Source organism: Phacochoerus africanus, chromosome 11, assembly GCF_016906955.1.
Source record: "Phacochoerus africanus isolate WHEZ1 chromosome 11, ROS_Pafr_v1, whole genome shotgun sequence".
Lineage (NCBI taxonomy): Eukaryota > Metazoa > Chordata > Mammalia > Artiodactyla > Suidae > Phacochoerus > Phacochoerus africanus.
Window position 1 is genome coordinate 33460107 of NC_062554.1, and position 19770 is coordinate 33479876.

The 19770-nt window shown below is 34.6% G+C and overlaps 1 protein-coding gene across 1 annotated transcript in view; it reads left to right on the forward strand.

Annotated features, from left to right (window-relative positions):
• Positions 1-19770, forward strand: part of DYNC2H1 (dynein cytoplasmic 2 heavy chain 1) — a 306581-nt gene that overhangs the window by 87083 nt on the left and 199728 nt on the right. The window contains exons 47-55 of the mRNA XM_047752686.1: positions 897-1064; positions 3202-3332; positions 4510-4758; positions 5310-5418; positions 9044-9157; positions 10245-10387; positions 15347-15431; positions 17443-17597; positions 19045-19182. Coding sequence (XP_047608642.1) covers positions 897-1064; positions 3202-3332; positions 4510-4758; positions 5310-5418; positions 9044-9157; positions 10245-10387; positions 15347-15431; positions 17443-17597; positions 19045-19182 — 1292 coding nt within the window. The remainder of the gene's footprint in view (positions 1-896; positions 1065-3201; positions 3333-4509; positions 4759-5309; positions 5419-9043; positions 9158-10244; positions 10388-15346; positions 15432-17442; positions 17598-19044; positions 19183-19770) is intronic.

The window sequence follows — 19770 nt, forward strand, 5'->3', positions numbered from 1 at the left end:
ATCCCTGAGGATGCTGGTTCGATCCCTGGCATTGCTCAGTGGGTGAAGGATCTGGCATTGCCGTGAAGTACAGTATAAGTCATAGATGTGGCTCACATCTGGCATTGCTGTGGCTGTGGTGTGGAATGGCAGTTATAGCTCCGATTCGACCCCTAGCCTGGGAACTTCCATATGCCACAGGTGTGGCCCTAAAAAAAAAAGTAAGAATGTCATGGGATATCTGCTTGCATCTGTGTGTATTTATGCTGTATATTATATTTTAATAGATATATTAAGTGATTACTGTAATTAATTATGGATTTTAAAAATTATAATGAAGATTATGTTGATATTAAATTTAAATATTAATATTAATATTGTATTTTATTATGTTTCCTCTTCTAAACTATTTATGAATGTCACTATTAAAACTTGATTTGGCTGGGAACTATGTCTAGTCACTTATGATAGAGCATGATAGTATGAGAAAAAAGAATGTATACATGCATGTGTAACTGAGTCACCTTGCTGTACAGTAGAAAATTGACAGAACACTGTAAACCAGCTATAATGGAAAAAAAAATCATCGTACAAAAAAAATAAATAAATAAAACTTGATTTGGGAAAAACTGAAATCATTATTCTTTGTAACCAAAGCATGTTTAATATGCTTTTGGGGATTGATATTTTTATTGAATAGCTAGATAATAGCATTTTATGTATCCTTTAAATAATCAAAAAAAGTTTGCCAACTCATTAACAAAATGAATTTTAACTCATTTTCCCTTTTTTCTTTTTATCCGATGCCAAAAATGGTATGTAGATTCTCATTCTCTATTTCTAATATTTCGTGGAAATAGACCATTTTGAAATCATTTGAATTTTATTATAATTAAAGAAAATTTTGCCTTTTTTAGGATCCTCAAACCATCCACTAGATTATGTATTAGAAATTGTAGCATATGAAGCACGGCGCTTATTTCGTGACAAAATTGTTGGTGCAAAAGAACTTCATTTATTTGACAGCATTTTAACATCAGTGTTTCAAGGAGATTGGGGCTCAGATGTACTAGACAATATGGCAGGTAATATAGTGGCAGAGTTTATGTAAATATAAAATGTCATGAGACCCTTAAATTATTTTTCTTCCTGGTAGCATGATTTCATAAGTCTAAACAAATAAAAACTTTGGATAATTTTAATGTTGTGTTTACCATAAGGGGCTGCTCTTTTTTTGCTAGATTTCAATAATTATGTTTTAAAGAATGATAATAATAATTTTTTTTCTTGGAAACAATATAGTTAAGACCATAGTGTTTTATATTTTCAATTCAAGATTGCATTTCCCGAAGGATTTTAACAGAGTTTTTTTTTAAATAGCCGTATGTGTATGATACTTAAAGATCATTGTGAAAATTCATATTTGACTTTAATGAAGTTTTGCTTAAGAGTAATGGCCTTTCTTATTCCTGTTATTACCTGCAATGTCATTAGCACAGAATTTCTTACATATCCTTGTTATTACCAGCTTCACCTATTGGTACGATAAACAAAGCATAGCACCAGTCAAAGCATCTGTGTTGTATTTACAGCTGTGCTTGCTAAATAACCAATTTGCATTTTGAAAAAGGTGTGGAAGTGATGCATGTAATATGACATCTTTATTATGTTGATATTTCTAATCCATTAACATGATATATCTATTTATTATATATTTTTGCTTTCTTTCATCAGTATTGTATAGTTTTCAGCATAAACCCTGTATATATTTTGTTAGATTAACACTAAGACTTTAACTTTTTTGAACAGTTATAGTGTCAAACTATATCTTAAAGGATGACTATTTTAAGTGAAGAAGAGGTACATTCCAGACAATGAAAAAGGATATGTAAGAATGAAAGTCTTGAGAAAACTGGAGTATATGATGGGGTGCACAGGGGAGGTATATTAGGCAGTCAGTGGAGCCAAATTACAGCCAAATTGCATGAGGCCTTGATGAGGAGATTTTTTTTTTTTAAGGAAGTGGGAAGCTATAGTGATACCGGAGTGGAGTGGAACTGTCAGATTTTGTTTTCCTGTTAGTTACTGTAGAAGCAGTGAGGATATATTTGAGGAAGCAGAGGCTTGTAGCAGGGATACAAGGTAGGAGGCTGCCGCGATAGTCTAGTTGAGAAATGATGAGATGCGAAGTTAATGAGTTCAGTTTTATACTTGTGTTTGAATGTTTGCAAGCTTTACTTGCAAATGTTTGTTTACCTTTTTGCGTATCTTTGACAATATACATAAATTTTATCAGTTCTCTGAGGGCAGGAATTACGTTTGGCTTATTCACTGCTTATCTCTAACAGAAAACACAATCTTCAAATAGAGGAGTGTGATGGATAACTGTTTAATGAATGAATGCACGAATTATATGTCTTTTAAGAAATTGGAAATATAGGATTAGATTAGAGCTTGGGAGGCTTCCCTAGAGATAAGTAGTAAATGGGTTTTTGTTGTATATTTAAATAGTTGATAATTTAATCCACAGAGTAAGGAATATTTAGAATTAATGCATAAGAGGCTGAATTTGGATCCCAGTGAAAATAAAAATCTAAGGGATAGCAGAAAACTGAAAAGGAGTAACCATTAGGGCTTTATGAGCACAGTAGTATATATTCAAGGAGAAAAGCTCCATTAAGGAGATGCACACAAGTCATGTTGGAATAATGACTACAAAGATTTAGATTTGGCAATTTTATTTAAAGTGCTCCTTTTAAAAAATGCAGGGAGTTCCCATTGTGGCTCAGTGGTAACAAACCTGACTAGTATCCATGAGGACACGGGTTCAATCCCTGGCCTCGCTCGGTGGGTTAAGGACCCGGCGTTGCTGTGAGCTGTGGTGTAGGTCACAGACACGGCTCGGGTCCTGCATTGCTGTGGCTCTGGTGTAGGCCAGCAGCTGTAGTTCCGATTTGACCCCTAGCCTGGAAACCTCCATATGCTGCGGGTGCAACCCTAAAAAGACAATAAAAAAAAAGTTAGGGCTCTTGGTGATATTGATAAATGTTTTTCAAGCATAATTTTGAGATTGTTTTATTTATTTGCTAATTCAAAGTAATTTTGCCTTCCTGGAGGTGTTCTTATTTGGACTAAGATAAAAACAATTTAATGTAAAGTGTATTTACTAATGCTCCCATTGCAAATAACGCATGTAAAGCAAATGATCTTGTATTTCTATAGATATTTTCTATGTTACATGGGGAGCCGGACATAATTCAGGAATAAGGGCAGCCCCAGGACAACCTTTGCCTCCACATGGAAGACCGCTTGGAAAACTAAATTCTGTGGATCTTAAGGATGTTATTAAAAAGGTATATAATCAATCATGAACTTGAATTGAGATTATATTGTGATTAAAGCCATTTTCAAAATATCTATTACTAGCTTTTTGAGGATATTCAGTGAAAGATCATAGAATAGGCAAACCTTCTTTAGAATTCAGCCTGATGTGGCAGATCTAACTAGATGCACATGTAAGTGTAAAATTGCTAGGATGCATGCTGGGAGACATATCTTAGGTTGGGACTATTAAAAAGGCTTAATATTAATTGGGAAATCCTGTGATGTTGAACTTTGGTGAGTATTAGAATCACTTTAAAAACCAGATAGTATGCTGATTGCTGGGTCCCATCCTGAGGAAGTCTAATTCAGTAGGTAGAAATCCAAATCTGGAAAAAACAAAACAAAACAAAACAAAACAAAACAGAAAAGATTCTAAATTTCTGACAGGCTCCGATGTTCATGAAGCTGGTTCACAGAGTAGCACTGTCCTATAGGTTTTTTTTTTTTTTAAGTTTAATTATAATAATGAAGAAACAGAATTATGTATGATTGCTTTAAAATTAATATTTATGTTGAAAGTTAGTGTGGATTTTATATCAAGAAAGGTTTTTCATGGTCTGATAAGCTGATTTATTTACCTGGAGTGGATATTGCAAAATTTGGGAATATTGAAAGTGGTGAAGCCTAGCTATCCTTTCCCTCTTCCTTCACTTTATCACACAGCTACTGGCAGGACCTCTACCTGCCTGTGTGTGGGCTAAATCAAACATTGCCGAGCAGTGCATAAGAAGAAAATTTCACAGAATCTTTTTATTTAGGCACTAAGTGTCAAGAGTTTTGGAATTACAGATCAGTCTGTGCACACTGACTTGATTTGTAATAAGTAAAATTTGAGAGCTGAAAGTCTTTATAATTAACATGTTAGCTTACACTGCTTTGTGCTAGTTATATTAATGGTGTTTAAAATTAACTGATTGTTGTGGGCCCTTGAACTTGTTTGGCATCATATACATTTTTCCTTAGAAAGTGCCATAAAGCTGGATTACTGTATAGATAAAAGATAGTGTGAGATGACACGTAGTTACTTAATCCCTTTTCTAGAATGCACCAAGCATTTAATATCTTAATCTAGATAATTAACATTTTTATTATATATTTGGGACTTATATTAATTATAAAGTATTCTTTGTGATTTTTTTTTTAAAGGGTCTCTTTCATTATGGACGAGATAACCAGAATTTAGATATTTTACTTTTCCAAGAGGTCCTGGAGTACACTTCTAGGATAGACAGAGTGCTGAGTTTTCCCGGAGGCTCTCTTCTCTTAGCAGGACGCAGTGGTGTGGGTCGTCGGACCATCACTTCTCTAGTCAGTCATATGCATGGGGCAGTGCTGTTTTCACCAAAGATTTCCAGGGGGTATGAACTGAAGCAGTTCAAAAATGATCTCAAACATGTGAGTTATAGTCTCTTGCTTTATTTCATTTTAAATCATTAATTTTTATTCTAAAAGCCTTTTATGGCCTTTAAGTCTCTGGGATACAATTTAATCTTTATTTTAATTTTGATGATGATTTCCACAGTAGTTACTAGAAAATTATGTTTTTATGTACATAAAGCAAAAAGATTCCTATTAGGATTTTTAGCTCTCAGGTACCTCAGATTATGGGCTATTATATGGATAGGAGAGATAAACAAAAGGAAGGGCATTTAGATAGAATGTGTGTGGGTATATTTAAAAATGATTTTCTACCTTTTGTTTTAATGATCTAGATATAAAATAATTAAGATTCCCCCCAGTAGTATTTGTTGATGAACTGGATTTACTTTCCAAACTATGTGGCTAAATTTTGATCACTCAGTGAATTTACTTTCCAACTCTATTGTTAAATTTTGATTGCTCAAGTATGAGTCAATACAAATAACTTAGTTTACATACAGAGTGAAAGTTTTTAACCGTGCCAAAAATGTTTAATGGATACTAAAATACATTTTCTTACTGTGCAGGTGCTGCATCTTGCAGGTATTGAAGCACAACAGGTAGTTTTACTTCTTGAGGATTACCAGTTTGTACATCCTACATTTTTGGAGATGATCAATAGCCTTTTGTCTTCAGGTAAGTGAATGGGTTATATTTAAAGGAAATAAAATAATAATGTAAAAATTATTCAAGTAAAATGATGTTATATAAAGCTATGTTTCAGAGAATGTTTAGCATAGCTTTTATTAAAGTGACATGAAGTTAACATCGAATATGCTCAGAGCAGAAGAATTGAGAAACTCTATTTTTATAAAACCAAGAGATTGTGGAATTATATAAAAATGATTATTAATAATGAATATTGATGAATATATTGAAAAATTGGCCCTCTCATACTCTTTTGGTGGGACTATTATCAGTTATATTCTTTTGGGAAAGTTATGTTATCTGTAGAAATTTAACCTACAGAAATAAAATAACTAGTATGTAAGAAAATATGTAGCATAATTTGTAATAAAATTTTTGATAGAACCTCATTGTTCATCATTAATGGAATGGTAGAATAAATAAGATGTGGCCGTAAGTATGTTTATATAGTAACAAATATATTCCAGATAGATGAGATCTCATATTTTTCTAATTGTAGTATACTTTTGCTGTCTCTGGAGCCACCTGCCCTTTTTGACAGTTTCTTGGGAAGAATACTTGTGATATCCTATATTTTGTCTTTTTCTGAAGAATTTATGTAGCTTATTATAATCTCCTTATAATGTATAATCCCTGTTAGTAGAATTGGTATGAAGCAACTTTGTTTTAAACTTGGACCAAAAGTATTTTGTTACTTATGTACAAAATAAACCTTGTTAAAAGCTGATTTCAACTGTCTGAATTGCTCCATTCTGGAGACTTGACAAATTTACATGATGCTCATATTCCACTCAGTTTTTTGTTTTTTTTTTTCCAGATTTTATTTTATTTTATTTTTTTTTGTCTTTTTGCCTTTTCTAGGGCCGCTCCTGTGGCATATGGAGGTTCCCAGGCTAGGAGTCTAATTCGACCCCTACACCAGAGCCACAGCAACTTGGAATCCAAGCCGCGACCTACACCACAGCTCACGGCAACGCCAAATTCTTAACCCACTGAGCGAGGCCAGGGATCAAACCCAGAACCTCGTGGTTCCTAGTCAGATTCGTTAACCACTGAGCCACGACAGGATCTCCCAATTTTTTTAATTTTTAATTTTTTATGTTGGTTCTTATTATTTGTCTTACTTTTTTTTTTAAAGTTTTATTGACTTATAGTTGATTTACAAAGTCGTGATGATTTTTACTGTACAACAAAGTGATTGAATCATACATATATACATGTCCATTCTCTTTCAGATTCTTTTCCCACATAGATTATCACAGAATATTGGGTAGAGTCTCTCTGCCATACATCAGGTCCCCGTTGGCCAGTCGTTCCATATACCTCAGTGTGCATATGCCAATTCACTCAGGTTTTAATACTTGTTTTGTATCTTGCTAGGTAGGCTCTGGAATAAAATAGTCTTTTCTTTAGAATTTAACAGGTTTAGTTGAAGAAAACTTTTCTTTTTTTTTTTTAGGGCAGCACCTGTAGCATATGGAGGCTCCCAGGCTAGGGGTCCAGTCAGAGCTGTAGCTGCTAGCCTATGCCACAGCCACAGCAACACCAGATCCGAGCCATGTCTGTGACCTACACCACAGCTCAAGACAATGCCAGATCCTTAACCCACTGAGCAAGGCCAGGGATCGAACCCACAACCTCATGGTTCCTAGTTGGATTCATTTTCGCTGCACCATGATGGGAACTCCCTTTTTTATTTTACCTTTTTTTTGGGGGGGAACTTTTTATTTATAAAGTGAGCTGTGTATAATTTAATGCCTAAATGAGAAACAAGTACTGACCAGGACTCTACTTAAGACTAGTGAGTGGTAGATCAATTTCTGTCAATGTGAGGGATAATGGTTTAATGAAATTGGTAAGTCTTGAGCAAGCTTGAAGTGTTTGTGGTCTTTTTATGTAAGTAACAACCTTTTTCAATTTTTTAAAGTACACATTCCTGCATATTCTTTAAGTTGTCACTAGATGGAGATGTTGTTCATTTTGGCTGTGGTAAACTAGTAGGCCAGATATACAGGGTTTTTGTTTTCTGTTTTGCGAATTGCCTTCTAGATAAGCATTAATCCAGTAACTGTTTTATTGTATGATAAATTGGTCTTTATTGTGAAGATATAACAGCAAAAATCTAAATAAAGTTAAATTTTAGTAAAGTGAAATTTTAATACTTTTGGTAAAAATAGTATTCAGAAATTACTTTCAGAGAAAATACTCGGCCCTTTTTGTCTCTTTTTTATATTTCAAATTCTCATTCCCTATGCTTGATAGTATGTAAATAGAACTCTCTGTACTAAATTTAAGGAATAAAGACTATCTTGGTATGGCTGAAATTTAGAGAAAAACATAGAACACATTTTGTGTGCATGTGTTTGAATATGTATATGCTTGGTGACTGGGGAATGGTTTGGTACCTCTGAGTTGAGCCTGAAGAAAAGTAGGGATTCAGACTGTGATGGACCCTACATAAATGTAGCAAAAGAGTTTTCACTTAATCTTAGTTTCTTGTAAACTACAAGTATATTGGTTTAACAAATATTCATTAAATATGGATTTCTAGTGGTGAACAAGACATGGCTCAGGCCCTCTATCAAATTCTTGTAGTTTTAATCTTTTTTTTTTTTTTTTTTAAAGCAGTTGTACCTGTGGCACATGGAAGTTCTGAGGCTAGGGGTCGAATTAGAGCTACAGCTGAGGCCTACACCACAGCCATAGCAACACTAGATCCGAGTCACATCTGCAGTCTACACATCAGCTTGTAGCAATGCTGGATCCCTAACCCACTGAGCAAGGCTAGGGATTGAGCCTGCATCCTCAGAGAGATGATGTTGGGTTCTTAACCTGCTGAATCACAGCAGGAATTCCCAAGTTTTAATCAACTTTGATTTGACATTCATTATTCTTTTGCAGGTCATTACTAGTTCTTTGAATTCTAGTACAAGTTCATTCATTCATTCATTCAACAAATATTTATGTTTTAGATATTTTGCTAAGAATGCCCTAAGTTTAATTTGATCATGATCAAATATTTTCCCTTTGGGAATTCAGAATCTCTTTGTGCAGTAATGGGAAGTAATTCATTCATTATTAAATAAAGTGACAAATGCTAAACAGAGGTATGTTTGGATATTACAGGAGGGAGGAAAGAGTACTTTACCTAGCCTGTGGGTAGTCAGGAGAGGATCATGGACATAGCAGTTGATGAAGTAGTTTCTTGAAGAATAAACTATAATTTGAGGGGAAGATAAGGGGCAGAGGAAGACTTTGGGTATAATGTATTCCAGGAAGAGGGAGTATTTCTATAAATTTCTGGACCACAAAGAAGTTCATTGAGGCTAAAATACAAGGTCTTTTGGGGGTAAGGTAGAGAAGGACTTGGAAAAGCAGATGGTTGGCTCAATTATGAACTGTCTTGAACGGCTCGCTTAAGAGTTTGAGTTTTATCAAATGAAGCCTACAGATGTAGATTTGTGTATAATATAGAGGTGATAGGATTTGTTTATTTTTGGAAAAAGGAGAATAAATGTCAGATTATTAAATATAAAAATAGTAGAAGCATTGTGTGCAAAATGTGTTTTGAATTAGTGTAGCTTAAACTTAAAAGAAATGTAATATTCCATAGGTGAAGTGCCTGGACTCTATACTCTTGAAGAATTAGAGCCTTTGCTGTTGCCTCTTAAAGATCAAGCTTCACAGGATGGTTTTTTTGGACCAGTCTTCAATTATTTCACATATAGTAAGTGACATAGAATTCATTAATCAATTTAAAGTATGATTCATTGGAAATAAATACCATTTAATTTGTCCTATTTTCTCACTAGATTGCAAGGGTGTCTTATTAAATCTTGGGTCTATTTGGTAATTTATACTTTTTTTTCTTTTTTATAGGGCTTTTATAAAATAACAAATAAGTAGCCTAAAAACTAACCTATAATAATAGCGTATTAGTAAAATTTTAACAGAAGGGAAGGATGAAAGTGTAGAAACAGTCTTGGGAATATTTACTCTACTTTGTTTCCATTTGGCAAAATTCGTGCTTAGTACCTCCTATCTTTGAGAATTATTGAACTATTTAAATTGTGCCAGGCTCTATAGCTTTTTTTGAAACTAAAGAAACTTGCATTATTAAAGAAATAGTTTCATGTGCACTGTAGGTATCTGAAATTGCTAAGCAAAAAATATGGCAATGATGGCACCACCCAGACTCTACTATCACATTAATCTTCTTTATTTTTCCAAAAGAACATTTATTATTGACGAAATAAAGAAAGTTATTAAAGAGCTGCCCTTCCTTCCCCTCCTTCAAGTTTACAGGGAAATTGTACTACCCCCTTAAGAAACTGATCATCTCAATGCTATTTTAAACTATTTTCAAACTTAGAAAATAAAGGAGTGTTTCCAAATTCCTTTTTTGCGAAGGGAAAATGACATAGATGTTGAAACAGGGAAAATATATTTCTCCTAAAGCAAAACCAAATTTTACTTGTGAATATTGAAACAAAATTCTTTGAAAGAAAATTGCAAAATTGGGTCCAGTATCGCATTTGAAAAGTAACATACAAAACAGCAATAGAGCACATAAACTAATCTTCATGAATATCTTTCTGGATCTTTTATCTTAGCGTATATACACACATACACCTGTAAGTATGTTTTAACCAAAATAAAAATTTTACTGTAATACTGTTTCATAGATTGTTCTTTTGATAAAGAGCTACTACCGCCCCATTTCAGAAAATTTTAGTCTCCTAAAACCAGCCCAGATATAGGTTTATCCATTATTATTATTATAATATTTTATGATTATAATTTTCTTTTTTTAGGAATTCAACAAAATTTACATATTGTCTTGATAATGGATTCTGCAAATTTAAACTTCATAATAAACTGCGAGAGTAATCCAGCTTTGCATAAGAAATGCCAGGTGTTGTGGATGGAGGGTTGGTCAGATAGCAGTATGAAGAAAGTAAGTTTAATGTATCAATATGGAAAAGAGAACATAAGCACATTTTCTTTGTAAAGTTACTGGTTTTCCTAACTTCCCTTTGGTATTTATTGTAATAGTACCTTAACTGTGGCAGTGAACATCTCTCAAATGTTTGAAAATAACATTTAATTATTTTTATATGATAGTTTGGGTATAGAATTTTAGGTAGAAGGTTATGTTCTTAATTAAGGACCACAGAGATATTTATCGTACTTTAAAAATGTTATGCACTTTATTACTTAGCCTGTCAAAGTCTAGCTTATAATAAAAACATCACAGCAATAATTTTAGCAAAATTTAACTTAAAAAAATTTTAGATGCTTTAAAAAAAAGCAATCTGTCATTGCTCTTATGTGTTTGGAGGGGAATGAGTTTAAAGTGTGAACTCATAGCACCGTCTCAACTGGAAGCTTTGTATATGGCTTCATTTGAATAAGTAATCCTTTTCAATGTTATCTCTTTGAATGATACTCATATTCCCAATCATTTATTTCTGTATTTTTACGTAATAGAATTGCAGACTAATGTCTATCATGATTCAGAGGAAGGAGTGTAATTTGAGGTAATAGACAAAGTTTTGCAAGAGAAGTGATATTTTGCTTAGATTTTAGAGTGAGGAAGCCACAAGAACAAGAGGTAGTCATTAAGAAATAGGAATTATTGGAAGCCTAATATGGGCCACTATTAATTTTATTTTTGTCCACCTCCATGGCATTCAGACGTTTCCAGGCCAGGAATCCAACTTGTGCTGCAGCAGTGAACTGCGCCACAGCAGCTCCCTGAGCCTTAGCAATGACAGGATCTTTAACCCTGAACCACACCGGAATTCCTGTGTGCCACTATTCTATATGTTGGGTATTTAGTTAAGAAAAGAGACGAAAGTCTCAGCCCTCATAGAATTTATATTCTTTTGTGGGAGTATCTTGGGAGAAAGCATTCTTGGTGAAGATCCTGAGATAAAAACCTGCTTGGTGATTTTTGAGGATCAACAAGAAGCCAGTTCATTTGTTAACAGAGTGATCAAGGGGGAGAGTAGTTGGGGATGAGGACAGGGGAGTAAGAGGAAAACCAGTTAGGATGGGACTTTGGAAGCTATTATAAAAAGTGTAGCTTTTCCTTTTTCAAACAAGGAAGGGGATCCTTTGGGGGCTTTTGAGCAAAACTACTGTTTTAATGGGGTTACTTTGGCTTCTGAGTTGAAAAGAGACCATAGAGGACACAGTGGAAACAATTATGAAGCTATTGCAATAGTCCTGGTGAGAGGCCAGATGGCTTGCTCTCACTGTAGAGGGGGTGAGAAGTGGTGGATACTGTATTTATTTTGCAGCTGAGACAAGAGGATTTGCTGAGTAATTGTAACAGTGTAAGAGCAAGGGTGGAGGTAGGGGTACCTCCAGGTTTGTTGTCTTGAGCACCTGGAAGGATGGAATACCTGTCATTTGAGAAGGGGAGAATTCAAGAAGAGCATTTTGAGAGGAGAATATGAGGCTTTCAGTTTTAGATGTGTTAGGTATGAGATGTTAGACATCCAAGTTGTAAGACTGAGAAGCCAGTTGGAGGTATAAGTTCAGGGAGAAAAGTCAGACATACAGGTAAAAATTTGTGAATTATCAGAATATAGGTGGTATTTAAAGCTGTGAAAAAGAATATCACTAAGGGAGTGAATGCTGGCAAAAGGAGGAAGAGAAGCAAAGGCTGAACCCTGGGGCACTTCAACCCAAAAGTTGAGATGAAGAACAGGAATCGGTAAAGAATACTAGAAGGGGCTGCTGAGAAGATAGAAAAACAGGAAAGTGTGAAGACAAGTAAAGGCCCAGGCACCAAGTGAAAACAGCATTTCAAAGGATGATCATTGGGTTTAGCAACATGGAGGTCACTGGTGACTTTGATAAAGCTGTGTCAGTTAGTAGCAGGAAAAACATTGAAATATATTTCAGAAAATACGAGAAGATGAGAGAGTAAATATGTTCACCTCTCTTGAGGAATTTTGTTCTAAAGTAGAAGAGAAAAATGGATCAGTAACTGGAGGAAGTGAGGATAAAAATAGTGTTTTCTTTTCTTTTAAAAAAAATTAGTGGTGGATACAAACATTGGAATGGTTGGGCAGTGGGCTCCTATTGTACACACAGGGAATTGTGTGTGGTTGGGTCACTCTGCTGTACAACAGAAATTGAAGAAGTGTTGCAAATCAACCATACTTTAATAAAGATTAAGATAGGACAAACTATAGTATATCTATGTGCTGTTGGGAATGCAAAACCAGAGAAGAAGCAAAAAATCTATGTTATGTGAAAGACAAGGGAAAATTGCTAGAAAAAATATCCTTGAGTGTAGACAGCATATGAATCTAATGCAGAAATTAAAGGATTGAGGATAGGCCTTTGCTTAGAGAATGGAAGTGATATTCTTAATAACAGGAAGAAAAGCAGAGTACAGGAGCACAGGTCCAAGTAGGTGGGCAGGTGTGGTATTGGGACACTTGGACACTCTTCTGGTTGTTTCTATTTTCTTAGTGTCATTATCAGTTGAAGGAGAAGTTTAGAAAAGAGATTTTGGAGTCCTGAAGAAATTTAAGAGGATATGCACAATAGTCATTTGGAAGAGTGAAAGAGTGAAAGGTTTAGGAGAAAGGAGTATGATGGCTAGGGAGCCTCAAGGGTTCACGTGAGGTCAGTGATTACAAAGTTCAGTTGAGGCCAGTCAGCATGGTCGTGTGTTTTTTCTCCAGTTACACGTGCACTTACAAGTGCAGACATGCAATAGATGGTGACTTGATTTAACCAGGATTGGGACTTTGCTGCTCCAGTATGACAAAGCATGGGAAGGCCAAGGAAGCCGAGAAATTATTGCAGGAAGATGGCAAATGACAGTATAAAGGTCGTTGGCTTAATAGATTGTAGGTCTTAGTGGAGTCTGAGGATTATTAACCTTGCAAATGGAATGAACTGGGAAGGGAGGAGTAAATACAGTGGTAGAAGAGTGGGATGGATGTTTGAAAGTGAGATGATGGGAGTTCCTGTTGTGGCACAGTGGATATGAATCCTACTAGGACCATGAGATTGCAGGTTCAATCCCTGGCCTTGCTTAGTGGGTTAAGGATCCTGTGTTGCCGTGAGCTGTGGTGTAGGTCACAGATGTGGCTCAGATCTGATGTTGCCATGGCTGTGGTGTAGGCTGGAAGCTGTAGCTCCAATTCGGCCCCTAGCCTGGGAACCTCCATATGCCATGGGCGCGGCCCTAAAAAGCAAAAAAAAAAGGAAGTGAGATGATGAAATTGTTACTGAAAATGACAGGGTCTCAGGATATGACCTTTTGAGGTGGGAGTGAGTGCCTGTAGAATAGGTGGCAGATAAGATAACAGAAGGAGAGGAATTCAAGGAATTGAGAGGTGAGAGTACTAGTAGGAATTAATAAGGTGAATATACCCATTCAGGTCTTTTTAGAAAGTGCCATTTTTATCTCTAAAGAGAGAAAGTGGAAGCAAAGGGGAATGTGGGTGAATCCGGGCAGGAATACTTTACTAATGAAGGCTATTGTTTAGATGTGAACTGTTTCCCTCCCTTCCCAGCTTTATTGATGTATAATTGACACATAGAAATTGTATATACTTAAGGCATATGTTTTGACATATGTATATGTTGTGAAACGATTACCACAATTATGCTAACATAAGGGATAGGGTATTTTAAAGAAAGTGAGTTTCCAAAGAAACAAATTTCCATTGATCTGAAAGTGCCTAATTTAAAATATTCTCCCAGTGGCTTCAGTGATTTTTTAGAAATCAGTGAAAGTATCTGAGGAAAAAAACATATTCTTTGGCTCAAGAATCATAGCACTTTGAAACTTTCCATTAGTTAAGGGAATTTTTAACGTTTTATTTCAGAGGAATTAAAAAAAATGATTTTTTTACCTAATTCCCTAGATTACTTGTACTTTCTCTTGTTCTGAACGTTAACTGTATCAGGTGAAAGGAGTTTAAGGTTTTTGGCTTAATTTTAAAATTTCAGAGTTCTACTAATTTAATTTTTTTCTGAAAACTGAGGGTTTAATTTTTTTGCATATTTTAAAATAGTGCTCTTATAAGATTATAATTTTTTTTTGTCTTTTATCTTTTTAGGGCCACCTCTGTGGCATATGGAGGTTCCCAGGCTAGGGGTCTAATTGGAGCTGTTGCTGCAGGCTTACGCCACAGCCACAGCAATTCCAGACCCGATCCGAGTCTGCAACCTACACCACAAAAGCTCATGGCAATGCCGGATCCTTAACCCACTGAGGGAGGCCAGGGGTCACTGCCTCATGGTTCCTAGTCAGATTTGTTTCCACTGCGCCACGATGGGAACTCCTATAATGTTTTCTTAAATAATAATGGTATATATTCATGAAGCTTTATTTTCTTATTGTGATAGTGGCAAAAACCTAGCTATAGCTGGACAACAGATTGATTTTAGGATTATCAATTTTGTTGAGTCAGTTATGTTAATTATCAATTATGGAGTTATTTTTATTTACTTTTAGCTATTTCTTATTTAAGAAAGCTAAGAATTATTCCTATTCTTTTATTTCATGAAAGCATTTTATTAATTTGATGCTAAATGTTATGATTTTAAATGGCATCTGTGATTATTTTCTAATTCAGTCAAATTTGTGATTTTCTTTATTTCATAAAGTAATTTTTTCAAGTGATGTGTTGGAGCTTTTCCTATAGGTTATTAATTTGCAATCAGTGGGTCGATGTGTGTCAAAATCTAGACTACAAAATAAAGTCATCTAAAGACTGATTTTTTTCTCTTAGTCTGAAAAGAATGCTAGAAGAAAAGTCTAATTGACAGTTTTTGTTTTTTTTTTTTGTATTAAATTTTTTTTAACCTCTGATACTGGATTTACTTCAAACTATTTCATGCTGAATTGATGTTTAAAGAAATTCCCTTCCTGTTGTAGATACCGGAAATGTTACTCAGTGAAACAGGTGGTCAAGAAAAGTATAGTGACAAAAAAAGAAAAGAAGAAAAGAAAAAAAATGCAGGTAGTATTTTAATGAAATTGATTTTATTTGATTTTTATTGGTGAAATAATTGTCATTTTCTAATGTTACAGATCTATTAAAGATTCATGATGATTATGGATTTGAATAACTCTAAACTAACAAAGTTAGATTCCTTTTGATGCAAACTAAACTTTAAAAGTCTTCTTTATTTTTAAAGTAATGTTTATGTTATTTTATATAGAACTTAACAGAGTGTCTGTTATTTGAAATTAAGCAATTAAAAAATTATATTTTTGACCCAAGTGATCCGAAGGACTTACTTATGTTGTTTAGGGTTTTTGTCTAATAACCTTAACTTTTTGTATTATCTTGTCACTTAGATATGTCAAAGCACTCAATTTACATGCAAAAGTATGTTGTGATTTTTTGAGTGTGGATATAATATTTCTTAACTGTGATGTTCTCATTATTTTCTCCATTTCCAAATTAATTTTGAATGTGGTTGTGTTGTCTTTTTTGGCTACACTTGTCACATGAGGAAATTCCTCGGGATTGAACTTGTGCCACAGCAGTGACACCAGATCCTTAATGTGGTCTTTATCTTTCTTTTATACCACAGCATATTTATTCATTTATTTAATATAACCATCTAATCAAATATTTACTGAATTTGTTTTATGTTAGGTATCGGATTGGATATTGGAGATGACTTAGGGTAGTCTAATGATAGCAAGAATCATTTAAACATAAAACTTTAATATACCAAGATGAGTGATGGTAGAAGCCTATGAAGTACATTAGAAAGTAAAGCTTCTAACTAGCAGATATTATAGGGAATGGACATTGCCCAGACAGACAGTTTGGGGAAGGTCATTCTAGTCAGAGTGATGTGTGTGGAAAAGGCTTGAAGAAATAAAATAGGCATTTTTATGGAACTATAACTGTCCTAAAGGGCTGAAACATAGGATATATACATTGTAGAGTACTAGATGAAGAGAAAAACGCAGAGTTGGATAATGACGAGCCTTCCATGTCATGCCAAGGAGGGAATTTGGATTCTAACTTGTAGGTGGCTTGGGATAATTGAGAAATTTTAGTAGAGTTGTAACCAGAATCTTGTTTTAGAAACAGAAGTCTCTGTGTCCACCTCCTTCTTCATTTATTGAAAATAGATTGGTGTACAGAGAAACCAAAGATACCATAGACTATTGCAGAAGGCTATTGCTTTCTAATGTAACAGGAAGGAATGGACTTAAGAAGATACTAAGAGGTGGTCTAAAGAGGACTTGGTTATGTAATGTCTGTGGCATGCAAGGAAGAGGGAGGAGTCAAGGATATTCCTCAGGGTTCTGCTTAGAAAATTCATTAGAAGTTGATTTTATTCACTGGGGTAGGAAATACAGAGGGAAATAGGTTGAGGCAGTGAGAGAGAGATGATGTGTTTGTTCATATATATACATTGAATCTAATGGGAGCTTGTTATTAACTTTTTGGCTTTTGTTTATTTCTTTTCTTTCTTTTTTTGTCTTTTTAGGGCTGCATCTGTGGCATATGGAGGTTCCCAGGCGAGGAGTTGAATGTGAGCTGTAGCTGCAGGCCTGAGCCACAGCCACAGCAATGTGGGGTCAGAGCCGCTTCTGCAACCTACACAACAGCTCCCAGCAATCCAGATCCTTAACCCACTGAGCAAAGCCAGGGATCGAACCTGAGTCCTCATGGATGCTAGTCAGATTCGTTTCTGCTGAGCCATGACAGGAACTCTGTCTTTTGAAATCTTATTTCTCTTTGTATAAATAAGAGTGGATGGGATGGGTGTTATTTGGTTTGGTATCTCTTTTCCATTCAAGTATCTTTTATTGAACTTACTTTTGGATTACATGTTACACAGTCCCAATTAATTTATATGGTAGGAATGCCTGTGCACCTTTAAGCAAAGATATTATCTCATATTTATAATTATATTGAGTAGAAGTGTTGGGTAAGAGATATAGTTAAGATTCTTTCTAATTTTTAATGGCTCATGCATATATTTTGTTTTTTCTCTTTCTAGTTGATCCTGATTTTCTAAAATTATTTTTATTAATCCATGAGTCTTGTAAAGCATACGGTGCTACACCAAGCCGATACATGACCTTTTTACGTGTGTATTCTTCAATTAGTAGCAGCAAGAAAAAGGAATTATTAAAAAGACAAAGTCATTTGCAGGTACGATATTGGCAATCTTGATTTTTTTTCTATTTATAGGGGATAAGGATTATGCAAATCACAATGCCATGTTGCCTATGGCACCTACTTAATATAAGTAATTATTGTGCTGTTTTATATATCTTGGAAAGCTGTCTATCTATATTGCCTACAAGATTATAATATTATAATAATAGTTTTTTTCATTGAATAATTATTTCTTTTCTTGGTATTATAATGGTATTGATGTACTTTTGGTAGCTTAAGGTGCTGTCCTTAAATGTTTTTTTCACATGAAAGTATTTTAGAGATTCAGAAACACTTATTAAAACATAATATGCAAGATTATGCTTTATAATACATTTTAAATTTAAAGTAACATTCTTATTTATGTCACTTATTACATTCTGAACACTTGGCTTTCTGTATTTCTCTAATTGTAGAGCTTAAACTTAAACATGTTGTTAGAATGTCAACCTCAGATGCTGTCAGAGAGCATTTCTTCTCCAAAGTCCCTACTTCTTTTGGTGAGGGTAGTAAACTAGGAACCATTAATTGACAAAATTATCTTTATCTTTCTAATGATTCGTTTATATTACATCACTAACTGTGTATATTTTGGGAGGGTTAATTTCCTGGTTTGTTCTCTATGGTGTTTTAGGTAAATTGCTTAAACTCGCTGAGTTGCAGTTTAATTTGGTCAATGGTAGCTGTGTTGAGTACATTCGACAAGATGCATTTGTTAAGGACCAGCATGATGCCTGGCCTCTATGCGGGGTGCTCCATAAATACTTGTTACATTCCTTTTTTGCTATTACAGTCTCTCCAAATCTTCTGATTTGTTATATGACAAAAACCCAATCATATTAAAGAAGAGAGAAAGTATTTTTTGTGTTCATTCCTTAGATTATCCAGGGGCAGTGGAATGGGGCTGTTAAAAGGGATAGGGTGGGGTCAACCACCCAAAGAATAGCTGAGGCATTTTGAGGGATCACTTACCAGAACTCTATGGGAGGCAGTATCTTATAAAATAGGTGGGTGGTGAACAGATAAAACTAAGTCATGTCCAGTATAAAAAGAGTAGTCCCTGAGTCCTTTTGCCCAATTAATGTAAGTGACAGATGGGAAAGGTTTACTGAGTTTTTTCTTCTTTTTATTTCCTTTCCTATCCAATGCAATGAGTAAAAACACCACTGTTTAAACTCTCTGTCTTGGTTTGTTCAGCTTTACTGTGATGCCTCAAAATATATATTTATTTAAAGCCTCTGTGGAGTCTTTCACTACGTCTTAATGATTAGACAATTGAATAAATTATTATAACTAGTAATAAGACAAAACCCAAGTCTACCTGCAACTGTGGTATATGTATGTATTTACATTTTTGTTTGACTATTTCTTATAGACTTCATTTATTGTATGGATGTCAAATTCCTTTTCTTTTAATATTGTCAATGTTTTATTGATGTAGGCTGGTGTATCTAAACTAAATGAAGCTAAAGCTCTTGTGGATGAACTAAACAGGAAAGCTGGAGAACAAAATGTATTACTTAAAACCAAGCAAGATGAGGCAGATGCTGCACTTCAGGAGATCACAGTATCAATGCAGGTAATGTCTAGAGTAAGCACAGAAATGCAAACAATAGGAAGGGCATTTGTGATTGATTGTCGGTCAGTATGAGAAATAAGTTTCATTTATGTAGATTTCAAAAAATACTGCTTGTCTATGCTTAGTAGACTAATGATGTTTGTGTACTTAAACTTTTGTGGAAGAGTGTGTTATTTTCCCATATAGTTTAAAATCATAACTATAGTCTCCTCAATTGACCATACACTAATTTATCTAAACCCTGTAAATATAAAAACATAACCATTTTAAATTAATGTAGGTTTTTCTGTAACTGGTTTTGTTTATCCTCTGTTAGTTAATATTTCCTTTTATTTTTCTTAATGTTATTCAGGCTTCAAAGGTTTTTCCTTGCTTTTTATATTCTCAAGATTTATGTCTTTATTCATTCTGTTTATACTTTCATGACTTTTTTTTTTGTCTTTTTGCTGTTTCTTGGGCCACTCCCGTGGCACATGGAGGTTCCTAGGCTAGGGGCCAAATCGGAGCTGTAGCCGCCAGCCTAAGCCAGAGCCACAGCAACTTGGGATCCGAGCCACGTCTGCAACCTACACCACAGCTCACGACAAT